Source organism: Canis lupus, chromosome 12, assembly GCF_003254725.2.
Source record: "Canis lupus dingo isolate Sandy chromosome 12, ASM325472v2, whole genome shotgun sequence".
NCBI lineage: Eukaryota > Metazoa > Chordata > Mammalia > Carnivora > Canidae > Canis > Canis lupus.
In genome coordinates this window covers 5,467,383-5,485,995 of record NC_064254.1, presented here as the reverse complement: position 1 = coordinate 5,485,995, position 18,613 = coordinate 5,467,383, and the positions used below count along the sequence as shown (strand labels likewise).

General features: G+C 47.4%; 1 protein-coding gene across 4 annotated transcripts in view; it reads right to left on the bottom strand.

Annotated features, from left to right (window-relative positions):
• The window catches only part of PNPLA1 (patatin like phospholipase domain containing 1), a 45,118-nt gene extending 29,734 nt beyond the window's left edge, over positions 1 to 15,384 (bottom strand). For all 4 annotated transcript variants that reach the window (XM_035698065.2, XM_035698067.2, XM_035698066.2 and 1 more), the window contains exon 1: positions 14,546 to 15,384. In XM_035698065.2, coding sequence (XP_035553958.2) covers positions 14,546 to 14,750 — 205 coding nt within the window. In that variant the 5' untranslated portion in view covers positions 14,751 to 15,384. The remainder of the gene's footprint in view (positions 1 to 14,545) is intronic.
• Between the last annotated feature and the right edge of the window lie 3,229 nt (positions 15,385 to 18,613).

Here is an 18,613-nt window from a genome sequence, read left to right as displayed (position 1 = left end):
CCGCCCAGCCACCCGTGATGCCCAATTTAATAAATTAATAATAAATGTTTAACAAAATGAGTGAAAGAATGAGCTGAAAAAGGAGATCAAAGAATGTCTTTTCTAGGGGTGCCTGGGTGGCTCCGTCAGTTAAGCATCTGCCTTCGGCTCAGATCATGATCCCAGGGTCCTGGGACCGAGCGCCGCATCAGGCTCCCTGCTCAGTGGAGAGTCAGCTTCACCCTCTGCCTCTGCCCTTCTCCCACTCATGCTCTCCCCCGCCTCTAAGAAATAAATAAAAATGAAAAAAAAAAAAAAAAGGAGAGAGAGAGAGAATATCTTTTCTACTGGGCTGTTAAGGATCTTTCCAACGGCTGATAAGGAAGGTAGAAACTTCAGTGACTCAGCCAGACTGGGGGTTGTGAGAAAGTAAACCACAGAGCAGTTTTCTCTGTCAAGCCTGGTCTTGGCTGCTGCCCCCACATCGATCAATGTGCACAAAGCCCTGAGCTGGAGCAGAGGAGGAGATTCTTCCTAATGTGGTGGTTTCACAAGGTCAGAGTTGGAGCAATGGGTCAACTCTTGACTCAAATGGGAGTCAAGCTGGTCTGGAGGTTTGTTTATCCGTTGTTTGCCTGTTTTCCCTATAGAATTGGAAATGGAGCTTGCTATCTTTGCTGAAGTTAATCCCAAAGTGAAGCAAGAAAGACAATGCTATCTTAATACTGAGTTGAGTTGGTTTAGAAATGGATCTATAGGGGATCCCTGGGTGTCTCAGCTGTTTAGCACCTGCCTTCTGGCCCAGGGTGTGATCCTGGTCTTCCGGGATCCGGTCCCACATCGGGCTCCCTGCATGGAGCCTGCTTCTCCCTCTGCCTGTGTCTCTGCCTCTCCTCTCTCTCTGTGTCTCTCACGAATGAATAGATTAAAAATCTTTTTAAAAAATAGAAATGGGGCAGCCCCAGTGGCGCAGCGGTTTAGCGCCGCCTGCACCCAGGGCGTGATCCTGGAGGCCCGGGATCGAGTCCCACATCAGGCTCTCTGTATGGTGCCTGCTTCTCCCTCTGCCTGTGTCTCTGCCTCTCTCTCGGTGTGTGTCTCTATGAATAAATAAATAAAATCTTTAAAAAAAAAGTCACCAAATCAGAGTGATTTAAAAAAAAAAAAAGAAATGGATCCATGAAATGCAGTGAGGGATCCCAGATTAGATCCTAGGACAGAAAAAAAAAGGACATCAGTAGAAAAACTGGTGAAATCTATTATTAACAGTAATGTACCAACGTTGATGTCTTACTGCTGACAAGTGTACCATAGTTATGAAGATGCTCACATTAGGGAGGGTAATTGGGTGAAGAACATATCAAACTCTCTGTATGATCTCAGCAACCTTTCTGTAATTCTAGCAATATTCCAGAATTAAAAGTTTATCATAATTGAAATTAAAAACAAACAAACAAACAAACCACCACGGTTGACAGGGCTGTCAGACACACAGAGCCTGCCACTCAGCAGGGGCTCAGCTCACGCCTGCGGACGTTGGGGGAAACGGGTTGCAGGACATCACTGAGTTGTTTTCCAAATCGTTAGATGTTTCTACTGTGTAACCAGCACAGAGTTTGACCAGATTTGCCATTCAATTCTCTTCAACTTAAGAGTCGAGAGGATTGTTTGGGGGAAATTAACCTTTATCCACTTGGCTGGAAATGTTAAACATGCAAAACACAAATTGCTTTGAGTGATTTAAAAGGTACTGATGTCAACACCGTAGTGAGTTACAACCATCACCATGCAGTGATGTCACTTCTATAGCATGTTATAAAAAGTCATTTTTTGCATTGATTATGTCATGTGATCTCACTTTCTTAGGCAACGTGCAAATAATTGCTTGGGCAGAGTTTGGCAGGAAAGCTGTCCCGCTGCTCGCAAAGCAACATGTGAACTCGTGATTGGAGGGCGGAGAAGGTAGAAGCAAAAGAGAGAGCTCACTCTTGGCTCTGCCGTATAGACCCGGGCAGGTTATCTAACCGCTCTAAACACCTGTCTCCTCCTTTCCAAAATGGGTCTAAACACAGTGTCTGCCTCGTGGGGTTGCGAGAGAATTAGAGCAAGTGATTCGTGCGAGGCGCTGAGCACAGTGCCGGGCACACTCTCAGGGCTTGATAAATAGCTGTTAATAGCACGACATCAAGGCAGGACTCAGAGCGGAGTGACTGTACAGGAAACGTGGCCGTTCCGGGCAGGTAGGTAACTGGGGATGACGGCCGATGAAGACACTCGGCCTCTGGAGGCGCACGCGGCAGCCAGGGCCCACCCAGGGTTTCGCAGGGACGCGCACACACATATGCGCATGCGTGCCGGCGCGTAGGCACACAGGGACACGGACCCACGCACGCACGCACGCACGCACGCGCGCACGCACAGGGGAAATGGAGGCTCTCCTTCCTGGCTTGAAGAATTGGGGAGATGCTTCTCCCTCTGCCTGTGTCTCTGCCTCTCTCTCTCTCTCTCTGTGTCTCTCATGAATAAAATAAAATCTTTAAATAAAATAAAATAAAATAAATAAAATAAAATAAAATAAAATAAAATCTTAAAAAAAAAAAAAGGCAGTCCGGGTGGCTCAGCGGTTGAGCGTCTGTCTGCCTTTGGCTCAGGTTGTGATCCCGGGTCCAGGGATCGAGTCCCACGTCGGGCTCCCTGCGTGGAGCCTGCTTCTCCCTCTGCCTGTGTCTCTGCCTCTCTCTGTGTGTCTCATGAATAAATAAACAAAATATTAAATAAATAAAAAAAAAGAAAGGAGTTACCAGAGTCAAGGTTCTTGCAAAGTAGTCTTGTCCTCCCAGCACATGCCCCTGAGACCCCACTGGGCCCAGTGCGGAGAATACACCTGAGCCACCTGCCAGTGACAATAACTTCAGCCACCCTTGGCTCCAAGTGCCCCAGGAGGCCTTTGGTTCTGGGGTAGGAGGAGCTGCCTGAGGCAGCACTGGCCCACATGTGGGAGGCAGACCAAACAGCTGTGGTGGACTCCTTCTCCATGGGAGGGTCTTGCTGGGTCCTGCTGTGCCCATGGATGTGGGGCAGGGCCCCTACTGCTCTGCCGGCCCTCTCCTATGCTTTGCGAGGTCCTTTTAAAGACCATTTTCTGTCCAGAAGGACAGCTGAGTTCAACTGCATTTGTGCCATAGGTCTCTCAGCCTGCATTTGGGCCATAGGTCTCTCAGCCTGTGCCATAGGTCTCACATTCTTCTCTCTGAGCTCATGTGGCTCCTCCTCCCTTCCTTCTGCCTGAGAGAGGCCTCCCCTGACCTGCACACCTGAAACTTCACCCTTTAATCATTCACCACACCCTTCCTCTGCTTTATTTTCTCCTTGGAGCATGCATGCTGATGTTTTTCTATGTGTTTGGTTATTTATGGCTTGATTTCACCAAGACAATGTCAGCTTTATGAGGGCAGACAGCGTTTTGTTCACTGCGGGAACTCACTGTAATTCAGCCAGAATCTGGCCCTCAATTTCTTTGTCTGCACATTAAGTGGATTATACTCAAACAGTATTTTTTGAAACTTAAAAAAAAAAAATCACTTGGAAAACTTCCTCTAAATGAAATTTTAAAAAGAATGGACAATAGCAGGACTATACTTTTTGAAGCTGAGGAAGGTCCCAGAGCTTCAGTGTGTGTTCTCTCCCTGTTCCCTGGCTCCCTCCCCCACCCCTCAACCTCCCTCATTCCCATAGGACTTTGGTTTTTTTTCAGAACACAGCTTGGAAATCACTGGCTTAAGCAAGGTCTGCCTTCAGCCAGTTACTTCCTTTCACAAAGTCTAAATACAATTACCTTTAAAATGAAAAAGTTGGACTCCTTGACCTTCCTTCTATGAAATTCTAGTATTATAAGTAAAGTCATATCCATAAATGTACAAAGTTATCTAAGAGTCAGGTGAACCCCAAAATAGAAATGCGAAAACCCATTCAAGGTCATGCCTGCCCATGGCCAGCAATCGTGAGGAGTTTATCAAGATTTCTTGTTTGACAAGCAGTCTGTGAAGCCTTGGGACCCATAAGATCTCAGATTGCTCAACCAATCTAGCTGATGAAATAAGATGCAGCATCTGAAATAAGATTGTATATCAAGTGCTAGGACAGGTGGATAGATTCTGTGGGTAAACTAGAGATCATGGAAAGAGATCCAGTAGGGTAAAATGGGAAGGTGTCTTGGGAGGGTAACATCTCTCGAGAGAAAACCAGAAGGTCATTTTACATGGAGGATGTAACGGTGCCGTGGTGCCCTGCCCAGGCCCTGTAGCACCTCCCTCCCTACTAAACTCTACTGTGAAAGACCATGTGAAAATAATGCATGTGGCAAGCTAGGCTCATAATCTGACTGTGGGACATTCCAGTTCTCAGAGTCCCGAGAGCCTTATTCCTAGTCAGGTGCCCTTTCCCCTGGCGATTCCGGCCTTTGAGACAAGCCTATCCTAGAGCCGGCTGTGGGAACACCAGGGATTCAGTGCCTGAAGGGAATCAGGATTCACTTGGAGGATGGAGAGCTGATCCACAGGGAGAGAAGCAGAGATGGCATTCCTCAGAGAGGAAACAGCTCCACCAAAGAGGTAGAGAACTGACATCTCCTGAGACTGCCTACTGTGGAAGTGAAAAGAAAAGCTCCCAAACCCAGCCCGGATCCTGGGCCCCACCCTTTTAATATTTTATTTAGTGGTTTGGGTGTTTGGAGGTGGTGAGAGTAGAGGCCAGGGTTGGCATTTTTGAGAAGGCAGTGTGACAATATTGGAAGATAATTACTTTTAGAGAACAAAACAAAGTCATTTGATGATCTCAGTTGAAAGGCAGCTCTGTCTCCTGGTCCCTCCCCTCACCCAGGGGGGAAGAGCTGGAGAACAGTCCCCTCTACCAAGCAGGTGCCTACCCCCCACCCCACACACACACACTCTCTGTGCTGCAAGCAGATCAACCTGTCCCATTCCCTTGGGTTTCCTCAGGCTCACAGTCCTTATCTGCACAGAGATACATGCTCTGGAACACTGGCACAGAAAACAGAGCCTGGCGAGGCTCCATGCAACTTCCATCTGAGCTTAAAATCATTACAAAACAAAAAATATAAAAAACAAAACAAAACAAAGTGGGGCGGGGAGTCTGTGGTTGAAATCCAGTTGGTAAATGCTGGTAATTAACTACTAAAGTTATAACGTGGGTCCTTGGGGGTCGAGGTATTGCCCTCTCCAACATGTTTGAAATTTTTTCATTAAAAAAGTTATTAATAAGTGTTAAAAATGTACATGAAGGTTTATAGCAGCATTATTCATAATAGCCCAAAGCAAAGACAACCCGAATGTAAATCACCCGATGAATAAATAAATAAAATGTCATATCCACACAATAGAATATTATTCAACAATAAAAAGGAATGAAACACTAGCACAGGCTATAATACGATGCATTTGAAAACATTCTGCTAAATTAACTGAGGGACACCTAGGGTGGTTGGGTCAGTTAAGCATCCGCCTTTAGCTTAGGTCATGATCCCGGGATCCTGGGATAGAGCTCCCTGCTCAGCAAGGAGTCTGCTTCTCCCTCACCCTCTGCCCCCCTACTCACCCCCGGGCTTGTTCTCACTCGCTCTCTCAAATAAATAAATAAAATCTAAGGAAAAAATATTTTAGAATGCATAAATAAATAAAAGAAATTGAACACAAAAGACCATATATTGTGTGATGCCATTGATATGAAATGTCCAGATTAAACAAATCTACAGAGACAGAAAGTAGATTATCGACTGTCAGATGCTTGGGGGGAATATAGGAATTGAGAGGTGACACAGCTAAGGTATCTAGGCTTTCTTTTGGAGGTAATTAAAATGTTCTATAATTGATTGCAATAATGGATGTACCACTTTGTGAATATACTAAAAGCCATTCTGTTGCATGATTTAAATGGGTGAATTGTACAGTATGTGAATTATATCTCAATAAAGCTGTTTTTTGCAAGTTAAAGGCCAGGAGGGGGTTGTAAAGGAGAAAAATAAAGACAGCCAGGGGAGGCTCTGGGCCAGGGGTGTCCACTGGCTTCTCTGAAAAGTGGTTTCAACCTGGGGATGGTCCAAGAGAAAGGGATGGACCAACCCCTTCACAAAATCAGTCTTCCTCATTTATGGCCCAGCCAGAGGAATTCACAGAATCTAATCCAACCTAAGGCAACAGTTTCTCTTTATCCTGGGAAAAGCCATTCCCCATTAATAATCAGACAGAGAAATGCCATTAGTCCAGGACTGTGATGGGCGTTTTGCAGGTTTGCATATGAAATGCCCAACCCATTCCCACTGCCTGGTCAGACATTCATAGAGTCTTAGGGAAGTGGTACACGTAGGTTTTCAACGCGTACTGGGTCACCACCGTGGCTGCACAGTGGAATCTGCTGGGGGTTGAATAAACACTAGAGCCTGGGTTCTATCCTGGGGGAATGTGATTAATTCACTTGGTGAGAAGCCTGGGCAGTGGACATTTTGAAAGCACCCCGGTGATTCGAATATGCAGCTGAGAGGACCACTGATTTAATGGAAGTCGTTTTAATGACAGGAAGAGAATATTAAAATTATGGCATTTGAGGCGAGCCTGCGTGGCTCAGTCGGTTAAGCATCTGCCTTCAGCTCAGGTCATGATCTCAGGGTCCTGGGATCGAGCCCTGTGTTGGGGCTCCCTGCTCAATGAGGAGTCTGCTTCTCCCCCTCCCTTTGCCCCTCCCCACCTGGCTTGTGCTCTCTCACACACTCTCTCTCTCAAATAAATAAAGTCTTTAAAATAAAATAAAATAAAATAAAATAAAATAAAATAAAATAAAATTATGGCATGTATGGATAGTATCCTATCATGGAAACTTTTCTTGTTTTTAGAATTATGTTTACGATGAGTCACAAGATAAATAATATTTTTCCCTGTTCCTTTAGGTCTTGGAATCTGGAGTCCTCGGGTTTATGGGTCATCTCAGTGACTGCACCAAATGAAGGGGACCCATGGGAGCAGCAACCAGACAGGTGGCTTCCAGGTTCTGTGTGGGCCTCTCCGAGGGCAGGTGCTCCTTTCTTCAGGACCAGTTCTTTCCCGTCTTGGGCAACTCTTGCTGAGACAAAGCTGCTTCTGTGACTCTCGCACAAGGCCCCGACATCAGCCAACCTGCTCAGTTCACCACCTCCTGGAGGCATCACGTTTCCCCCGTTGTGTTACTGTTGTGCTGTAATGCCTGGTCCTCATTAGAAGGCTAGGCTCCTGCCCTACCTATCCCTCCCTGTGGAGCTTCTCCTCATCTTTGAAGTGCCAGCTCAGATGCCACTTCCGCGAGGCTTCCTACCATTGGAGGTGTTGTTCCCTTCCTCTGCTCTCCTAACCCTTTGAATTGTTCAACATTCAGTTGGAACTCTCTTGTGTTGTACCTACTCAGCAGCTGCCTTTGAGTTTGAGTAGACTGTAAGTTCCGTGAGGGCGAAGACAGAGTTTCATTTTGTGTTCTCTGTGTCCTCTGCAGAGCCAAGCATATGCTCAGAAAACACTTGTGGAAGGAAGGAAGGAAGGAAGGAAGGAAGGAAGGAAGGAAGGAAGGAAGGAAGGGCTTGCTTATGTAGTTTTTATGGGGGAAAAGGTGCTAAGTAGCTAAAGCGGGGATGGGGTTTTAAGTCCACCAAATCCCCATTCTTGAATAAGAAGAAATTTTATTTTTCAAAATTATGCAACTGGGGACAAGTTCCCAGGCCCAGTTTTGTCCAGCTTGGAAATCCTGAATCCCCCACCAGTTGTCACTAAGACCATCTATCTTTAAGTAAATGAATGAATGAACAGAAACCTTTACTGCATTACTAATGAAAACCAGGCACTGTGCTAAGTGTTTTTACAAACATTTTCATATACCCCAAATTGGTCCTATCACAGAGCTTGGCACACTTTCCAGAAGGTGGACCCACTGCTGCCTTAGCATTTGAGGGAAATAAACATGCTCTCCCAGGGCAGAAAGCCCAGACTGGAACAAGAGGAGGGCTGTGACCGGGAGGAGAGAAGCCCTGCATGCCATGTGTTGGAGAATTCTTTTTTTTTTTTTAAGAGAGAGGGAGAAAGAGAGAACATGTGCACATGATGGTGGGGAGGGGCAGAGGGAGACAGAAAGAGAATCTTAAGCAGGCCCCATGCCCAGCACAGAGCCCAGCATGGGGCTTGATCTTGCAACCCTAAGATCATGATCTGAGCCAAAATCAACAATCAGAGGCTTAACCACCTGAGCCACCCAGGCACTTCAAAGATTTTCTAGAAAAGAAATGAACCTCTGATTATATGGAGATACGGTGATTGTTTACACATAAAATATGAAATAATCTATCAATAAACTTTTGGAACTATTAAGAACATTCACAGGTTTGCTCAAAACAAGATCGATGTGCAAAAACAATCAACACTCCTTTATATCAACAATAATCGATTAGATTAGAAAATGCCATTGGAAAAAAGAACCCATTCTTCATAGCAACAAAAACTAATAAATCCAATAAAAGACACAGAATCCTTATTAAATGACATAAAAGGCCAGAAGAAATAGACTATATTTATAAATGGGAAGACATAATTTCAATTAAAATCCCAAGTTCTTTCATAAGGGGGAAAGAAAGAGCATGAATAACAGAGGCAATAGTTGAAGATGAAATTAGAAAAGGAGCAGAGGAGAGAGGGATTGCCATACACAATAGGCTACAGTGATTAAAACAGCGAGATGTGGTGCAGAAATCTACAAATTTGCCAGTGGGAGAGAAGAGAGACTCCAGGGATGGACCCTTGAGAATCCAGGACCTTGAATGAAACTAGAGGGAGCTGACCAGTGTGAAAACAGTTGCCTATAAATGGTGTGGGGAAATTGGTTATCATGTGGCAAAACAATGAAAATTTTTGATTTTGACCTCAAACTAGCCACAAAATAAATTCCAGCTAGATTAATGGAAGAGCAAGAAATCTTAGAACTTTTTTTAAAAAATTATTCATGAGAGACACAGAGAGAGGCAGAGACACAGGCAGAGGGAGAAGCAGGCTCCCTGTGGGGAGCCCAATGTGGGACTCCATCCCGGGACCCCAGGATCATGCTGTGGGCCAAAGGCAGATGCTCAACCACTCAGCCACCCAGGTGTCCCACCTTAGAACTTTTAAAAGAAAATATAGGACTCATTGTAACAAAGTGAAGATATTAAAACACAGAAGTTGTTAAAAGGAAAAGATTCATACATTTGACTATATTAAAACTAAAATTTTCTGAGTGAAAAACAGACATCCTTAAATAAGAAGACAAGCCACGGAGTGGAATAGTGTAGCTGCAATGCTTAAAACTGACATAATTCATGCACAGACTATATCAAGAACATCTACAAGTTAAAGAGAACAAGATAATGGTAGAGAAAAAAGGCAGGAGAAGTTCACAAGCAGACAGGTAAGTCACAGAAGAGGGCACGCAAACAGGCAATAAATACACGGAGATGCCTAACATTGCTTACTACCAATCAGGGTAGGAAGATTAAATAAGCAAAGTAAAGTGAGATATAGTATCACATTCATTAGATTGACTTAGAACTTTGAGGTCTGACAGTACCAAGAGCTGGTGACATTGTGGGAAAATTAGAACTTGTACACGCTGCTAGTGGTTAAATTGGTACAACCACTTCAGAGAATACTTTAGTCTGGTAATGCTAATGTGAATGCATATCCTAGGGAAACATTCATGTGGGCATGAAATACAAACAAGGATGTTCATGGCAGAGTTGTTTATAACAAAAACAAGGCTGTAGCATCAACAGAATGGCTGGATGAGCCATGATATAGTCCTAATGGAATATATACTGAAAGAGGTAAAGATCCTTAATAAAAGTCAGGAAATCTGGTCCTGCTTCTTGCTCTGCTTCTGGCTGATAACAGGACGTTACACAAGTCACTTGTCCCTCTTTGTAGAATGATCTCCCCAGATATTCTCGTGGCTCACTCCCTCACCCCCTCCAGGTCCCTGTGCAAATTCCATCTGTTCAGAGAGACTTCCTGACCCCAGGAGCCATACAACCAGCATCTGCACTCCCTGACCCTGCTCTGTCAAGAAGCAGAGTAGTTTAAAAGGTGAGGCCAGGGGCGCCTGGGTGGCTCAGTCGGTTAAGTGTCCAGTTCTCGGTTTTGGCTCAGGTCATGATCTCAGGATTATGAGATTGAGCCCCACGTTGGGTGCTGTGCTCAGCACAGAGTCTCCTTCCCCGCCCCCCGCCTCTCTCTCTCTGTCCCTCCTCCCACTTGTGCACACTCTCTTTTTCTAAAATAAATAAATCTTAAAAAAATTTTTTTAATAAAAATAAATATAAATATGTAAATAAAAGGTGAGGCCAGACTGGGTTCTAACCCCAGCTTTACCGCATGCTTCTTTTTATTACTGTAGGCAAGTTAGTTAGGCCTTCTGTGACTCAGTTGCCTCCTCTGTAAATGGAGGCAATAAGAGTTTTCACCTCAGGGGCTTGCTGTGAGGACTGGATGAGTTAATATACCAAAGACTTAGAACAGTGCCTGGTATAAGGAAGTGCTAGTTAACAGTGAATTATGTGGCAGTTAACCTGAATGAAGGTGGCTGGAATGACGTGGATAAATCTCATAAACATGCTGCTGAATGACAAGGGCAAGTCCCACGTGCATCTCACTCCTCCTTGAACTACTGTCCTGATCACCGGCAGTGTGCATGGTCAGGGCCTTGGTCGCACCTACAGTTAAGTGTCCTCCTAGGCTTTAGTGCCTCTCACTTGCTGTCCATGCCTCTCGCAGCCTGGCCGAGTCCGTTTTTGGTAGTACTGGTGGAACTGATTGAAATGAATGAATTATGGCAAATCCTTGAATGCCAGAGGGTGGAAACACCACAGACTCTCTCAGACAGTGTCTTTTAAGAAGTCGCAATAAAGACACAAAGAGAGTGGGAGTGATGGAGCATGTGAGTGACACACATACCCAGAAAGGGAGAGAATCCCAGAGACAGGATGTCTCCAAGGACAGGAATTCTGTGACTCCCAGACAAGAGAGTGTGGGCTTTCACCCAGCCCCTTTCTGAAGGCTTGTTCTAGGGTCTACTGTGTGACTGAAGTGAACTGCTACATTCAAAGAGGACTCTGTGCATTAAAGAAGATGTAGAAGGGCCAAAACACACATGAAAAGATGCTCCACATCACTCATCATCAGGGAAATGCAAATCAAAACCACAAGGAGATATCACTTCACACCTGCCAGAATGGCTAAAGTCAAAAACACAAGAAACAAGTGTCGGTGAGTATGTGGGAAAAAGGGAACCCTCGTGCATTGTTGGTGGGAATGCAAACTGGTACAGCCACTGTGGAAAAAAGTATGGATGTTCCTCAAAAAATTAAAAAGTGAGTTACCATATGATCCAGCAATTCCACTCCTGGGTATTTACCCAAAGAATACAAAAACACTAATTTGAAAGGATATATGCACCTCTATGTTTATTGCAGGATTATTTATAATAGCAGCCCAGGAGTCCATTGAGAGATGAATAGATAATTACTCAGCCATAAAAAAACGAAATCTTGCCATTTGCAACGACATGGATGGACCTTGAGGATAGCATATTAAGTGAAGTAGGTCAGGCAGGGAAAAGATAAATACCGCGATTTCACTTTAGGAAACAAAACAAATGAACAAGGAGAAAAAGAGACAAACTCCAAAACGGACTCTTAACGATGGAGAACAAACTGGTAGCAACCAGAGGGGAGGTGGGTGGGGAATGGGTGGAACAGGTGAAGGGGATTAAGAGTACACTTAAGATGATAAGCACTGAGCAATGTGTAGAATTGTGGAATCGCTGTATTGAACTGAAAATAATACAACGCTTTGTTAACTATACTGGAATTTTAAAATGCTTTTAATTGGAAAAAAATGATCTCTTAGACTAGCTACAGGAGGAAGAGTGGGATTAAGGACATATACTTTTGCATTGTTTGAATTTTGTACAGTGAGAAGGAATTTGTTACTTGTGAAATATTAGAAGTAAAAAAATTACCTGGTTCATAAGAGGTACTCAGTGAATGGGCATCACTAATATTCTTTATGATGAAGAAAGACTTCTCACCCAGCACAGAGGCCCCCAGGCAGGAAGGCAGCCTGCTGGCACCGCTTCCTCGCACACTGCAGCTGGCCCTTTGGCAGGTCTCACTGGCTCCACCTTCAAAGTACATCCTAAACCCACTGGCTTCTTACTGCCCCTCAAGACCCAGACACCTGCTGCGCTCACCCCTGCCTGGACACGCTGTGGTCTCCCGCTAAGCTCCTTGTTGCTGCCCTTCTCCTCCTAAGGCACTTTGCCCAGCTGTTGGGGTTCCTTACAAACCCTAACCAGGGAGTTGACACATCCCACGCAGTTGCCCTGTGCCAGGCACTGTGATAAACTGGTCACTCTAGCTCAGTTAACCCTTTAACAACTCTTGGAATTGGGTACGAGTAGAATTCCCACTTTACAGATGCAGAAACAGAGGCACAGAGCATTCAATAGTCTGCCTCACGTCCACATGGTGAAACAGCAGAGCTGGGGTCCAATCCACCTGGATCACGTGCTCTTCACTGCCTCCCCACTTCGCCCCCTTACAGCCTGCCTGCGCTCCTTAGCTATCAGGGTGACTCAGAGCTTGCTGCTCTGGCTACAAGGCATCATGTGGGTGTCATCTGACCCCCGCCTGCCCCTCCACCCTTTGCCCCCACTCCTTTCTTCTTGCCCCCACTCCCTGGCTCCCTGGATGCTCCTCCAGCTGGAAAATTCTTTCCCTCACTTCAAATGGCTTGTTCTCTCACAGCACTTGGGTCTCTGTTTGAATGTTGTCTCCTTCAAAAGGGCTTCCCTGACCACTCTTTCTAAAATAGCCCCCACTGGAATGCAACCTGGTGCATCCACTCTGGAAAAAAGTATGGAGGTTCCTCAAAAAGTTGAAAATAGAGTTCCCCTGCAATCCAGCAATCGTACAACCGGGTATTGACTTCAAAGATACAAATGTGGTGATCTGATGCACCCCAACGTTTATAGCAGCAATGTCCACAATAGCAAAACTGAGGAAAGAGCCCAGATGTCCACTGACAGATGAATGGATACAGAAGTGGTATATATATATAATGGAATACTACTCAGCCATCAAAAAAATGGAACTCACCATTTGCAATGACATGGATGGAATGAGAGGATATTATGCTAAGGGAAATAAGTCAGTCAGAGAAAGACAATTATCATATGATCTCACCATATGTGAGGTCCACCATGTGTGGAATTTAAGAAAGAAAACAGAGGATAGGGACGCCTGGGTGGCTCAGCAGGTAAATGCCCGCCTTTGGCCAAGGGCGTGATCCTGGAGTCCTGGGATCGAGTCCCACATTGGGCTCCCTGCATGGAGCCTGCTTCTCCCTCTGCCTGTGTCTATGCCTCTCTCTCTCTCTCTTTCTCTCTCTCATGAATAAATAAAATCTTTAAAAAAAAAGAAAAAAGAAAACAGAGGATCATAGAGCAAGAGAGGAAAAAATAAAACAAGACGAAATCAGAGAGGGAGATAAACCATAAGAGACTCTTAATCATAGGAAACAAACTGAGGGTTGCTGGGGGAGGAGGAGGATGAGGGAAGGGGTAACTGGGTAATAGACTAAATACATGCATACATACATTATAAATAAATAGATAAAAGGTTGGGTTGATTAAAAAAAAAAAGAAAAAAAATAGCTTCTCTTTTCTCTGCCCCTTTCCTGCTATAATCTTATTCATAGATCTTATGGTGTCCTGATGTGACATCACAAGGTTGCCTGTCTGAATGTTTTTTTTCTGTCTCCCCTCTCTAGAATTTCTGCTTCCCGGGGCACGGCCTTTGAGCAGTAGCACAGTGCAGGGATGACTGCCATCTGAGGCAGCTGTGAGGACGCTGGGCTAGGCCTGCCATGTGGGGCGGCCAGGTGGTCCTGCACCGGATGGCGCTTCTGGCCTCCGGGTCAGCAGTGGGACCCGGGACAGCAGGAAAGAGGGTGAAGGGACACCTTCCCGATTCTTTCCCAGTCTGGCTGTTCCCTGTGGCCACAAGGCTTCCACTTCTCCAGCCACCTGGAAGCTACCCTGCCAAGGTAATAAAGGTATAAAGTGCTGCCCCACCCAAGGATGGGTGCACTACAAAAGAGGCCAAACCGGAATGACACTCCATCCCAGTGTCTGACTGTGTCATGGTGTGACTCCAAGACCAGAATGTTTGAGGGAGATACTGCCTTTGTCCCTCCCAGGCCCTGGCAGACAGGGTGTCACAGAAATGTTGAGGGAGACCGAGAAGGAGGGATGGGTCCACACTCACCCAGTGGCTCAGAGACTGGGACCTGGCTGACCCCAACCTCAAATGTCCCAGCTTCTTGCCATCCCTCTCAACCTTCCCTTCCCACCAGCCAGAAGGCCTGGCTCTGTTTCCCAAAGCATCCCCACTTTGGGGAGTCCCCCCACCCCCAAGGCTCCCCCAGGGAATCCAGAACAAACGCCTTACCCATTTCAATCCCACAGATGACCAGAGCCGCCACCACTGCACCTGCTGATGTCCCAGCAAAGCGGTGGGCCGTTTCCAGCATCCGGGGGGCCAAGTCTCGAAGGGCATCCACAGCCCCGGCCTGGTAGAAGGAGAGAAATCCACTGCCGGAGAAGGAGATGGAATGGGGAGTGTCTGGGTCCCCCTTGAACACCTGCTCTTCCATCTCCTTGGCCCCTGGGCAAGGCTTGCCTCCTGGGCTGCGCTCCTGCTGCAAGTCAGGGCCGCACTCTCCTGCTAGCCCGGCACCTGGAAAGGGGCCGTCTCTCCTGGGTCGGCTGGGACACCCACGGACGGCTCAGCAGCCACTGCCTGGGCCCATCCAGCTCCTCCAGGAGGCAGTCCCAAATGCTGATCAAAGGCCTCAGGCCCAGGTCAAGGTGCAGAAGGCACCCTGAATGTATGAGCAGCGTCTCGGGTCTGCGAGTCCCCCCTGGCGTCATTGCGTGGCTAGATTCATCTCTGGCACAGGCTCCTCAGCCCTTGGCCCAGGAGGCTGCGTAAACCTAGCAGCGTTGGCAGCCGCCACTGGGGCCACCCCAAAGAGGCAGCGCTGCTCAGCCCTCAGCCCAGGAGGCTTCACACACAGAGTTGCAAAACCCTTCACTGATGGTTATCAGATGATGCCTCTGTCTCTGACATGCTGTGGCAGCCAAGGAGTTATATGCTGGCCTCTCTCCCAGGAGGAAGGTGTCCCTTCCCCGGCAGGGGCAAAGCCAGCATGTGGGCTATGATTTCTGAGGGGGGACACACTCCCTCCTACCCATGCCCCCTGACAACATCACTCCTCCCTGGACTCCTTCCCCAGGCTCTCTGGGGGCGGGTGTGGTGTGTTACACAATTGTTTTTATTTGTTCTTACATAAGAATGTGTGTGTTTGTTCACATGTCAGGACTGGCCACGGCAAAATTTTAAAGAGAAGTCAGGCCTCAGAGCCCCACCCTCCACTGCCTCTCCATCGCTCTCCAGCTTTTCTCCTGGCCCAACACTGACCCACTCAGCTGTAGCATCCTCTCACCAAGTCCCAGACTCTCATGTGGTCTTCTCAGCATCCAGGAAAAAAAATCAGTTTGAAATCTAGATCATTCTAAGTGTTTGGACCTTCATACTGCATGCTCTTCTAATGATAAATTGGAGATGGCAATATTTAACCCCAAGAATGAGCAGCTTGGGAGGGCAGGTATGGGGGCATTGGGGTCAGGACTGTGAGGCATTTGGAGCCCAGAAGGCAAGGAGGTGGTGCTTGGGGACCAAGGCTGGCTACAGGAAGCACTGGTCATGCCCCCTCTGGAGCAGTGCAATGTGGTTCTGGAGAGGAGGGCCCCTCCTCGGCCCACAGATTCCTCTGCCTAGGATGTCATTACAAAGCTGGCAAGATCACATCTCTCCCCTCTCCCCAAAACCATTCCAGCATCGGAATCGAGCCACCAAGTCCCCCACTTGGTGCTCAGTCCAGCTCCACACTGTTAGGATATGATGTCAATGCCTCACCTGACACAGGGAACTCCTATCAACTCTTAGCCTCACTGGTCCCCCCTGGAATCCACAATGAGGGCCATGCCCAGGGTTCAGTTAGGAAGGAGTTTTCTCTCTTGGGTGGATAGTTCCAGATACATAATTTGATCCTCCATCTGGGAAGAGCCCTTTGGATTAAATGTGTGAGTGACAGGGAAAACGTGTGCATCTGTGTGTACACACGCACGCATTCAGAGAGAGGTATGAGGCTTACCGCTGGACTAGAAGGTGGGATGTGACAGGATGGAGCTCAGTCAGCTTTTGGAACATCGAGACCCGCCTCCTTCCTGGGACACTAGGTCAGTTCCACTGAGTATTTGATTACCCGGCTCTGTAACGGGGGCCCAGGGGATAGGAGTGGTGGACGCACCATCCCCGAACTCAGACACTCACAGGCTTCTTGGGAATGAGACAGGCAAATGTGAAATAACCAGAGAACCACACAAGGCAGTCTATAATTAAGGACCAAACTGTGCAGGCTGAGATTCCTGCCAGTGAAGTGAAGAATCAAGGGTGAGTAGCGTGGGCAGGAACCACGAGAGAAGCTAAGCAGTGGAGTCGTGGGTTGGGGGATATGAAGAAGCTAGAAGGAAGAGGGAGCGTAGAGTGGTAGGGAACAGCGCAAGCTCCTGCAGAGGAGGGGACGGGTGTGATGGCGGGCGGTTACGCAGGATGAAGGGTTTTGGATCACACCAACAATAGGTTGAATCCCAGCTGTTTATAGGCAGCAGGACCTGTGTAGCCTCTCCTGGACTCGGTTTTCCTCATCTGTGAAAGGGACAATAACACCTATGCTGTAGCTATACAGATGTGGCTGTAAAATGCCTGGCATGTGGAACATCTGTTATGATTAAAGGGTAGTGAGGGTCAAGGCTTCGGGAAAAGACGGACCTGGGAGATACAGCGGAATAGAAAGGTGGGGTGGGAAGAGGAAGGCATGATCTGCTTGTGACGTGCAGGAGGAGCTGGCAGGCGGCTCACACCGGGCAAGGAGACCAGGACTGGAAGATGAGAAGGAGAATAGCATCGGATCCTCCTAGAGATTGGAGGCCAGGCCGGAGCAGCAGCTGAAGGAAGACAAGTTAGTGATGCCACTGACGCAGAGAGACTCTCCCGGCCAGGGGACTGGTTGGACGGGAATGAGTCACTGCTGATGCCTTATATTCAGCCTGGGGCAGGGGGAGGGTGGTCTGGATGGGTAGGGAAGCCTTTGGCTGACTTAAGGAAACTGGGGCTGAGCTGAGGAAACTGGATAGAGGACATATCTGAGAAGATAAGAAGACATTGGAGCTTGGAGCACCTGGGTGGCTCAGTGGTTGAATGTCCGCCTCCGGCCCAGAGCATGATCCCGGGGTCCTGGGACTGAGTCCCACTTCGGGCTCCTGGTGCATGGAGCCTGCTTCTCCCTCTGCCTGTGTCTCTGTCTCTCTCTCTGTGTCTCTCATGAAAAAATAAATAAAATCTTAAAAAAAAGATGTCGGAACTGGAGGCAGGGGTGTGGGAAGGCCCCAGAGAGGTGTCAGAGATCCCTGCCATCGAGGCAGCCAAGAAGGGTAAATAGCTGGAGGAGATTGGCACAGGGTTATGCTGAAGAAAGACAATCTTGAACAAATATTCTCCTTCCAGGTTCACCTCGCTATCCCTGAAATAGGAAGCAAGACTCTTGCTCTACACAGGCTGCCCTGGCTCAAGAAGGCGGGGGCCCATCACCCTTTCATGGACGGTGGTGCCTTGTCCTGACATGGCCCAGGCCTGGCTGTTGGACTAGGCTGCAGTCTCTCTTGAGGGCACGTATCCCACAGGGATGGCGCAGGCCCCAGCAGGTGCAGGACAGCCCGGCTGCCATCAAGCAAACCAGAATCTCACAGTAGCACACGAGAAGGCCCCAGAGGAGCCGCCAACCTTGGTGTTCACCAAGCGCTGACCCTGGCAAAGTGCCTGCGCATCTGATGAGGTCAAGTGGGCCGCAGGCCTCGATGGTCAGGGGCCCCGGAGTTGATCAATGGAGAAGATTCATCTCATTGTCCCACGTTCCTGATGTTACACTGAAAGCCCTGAGAACCTCAAATGGATGACATCAAGAAAGGATCATGTTCCAGTATTTCTGCGTTTGATTTTTAAAGTCAGCTCATAACCCTGTTAGGGGTTTTGAACTAAGGTAGCACTGCCCATGTGACTCATTAGCCCCCCGCCCCTCCCTCCACACACACAAAGGCAGTCACTGGCAGGAAAATGAGACTGCTCACCGCCCACAATCACAACGAGACAACCAAAAATGAATTTACAGGAGAACCTGGAGTTCCCATAAGTATAAAATATGTGAAGCTACCCAGGACAAGTCTCAGGGAGAAAGACACCATCTAGATTCTGGGTTAGCTCTTCACTGATGGCGCGCCATCCTCTGCTTAAATGTTGTGAAATGTTTATTTGGTGAAGAAACTGGTAATTTCTTGGGGTGAGCGAGTATGAAGGTCACAGCATTGCCCATGAATAATCTTGCCAATAATGTTTAAC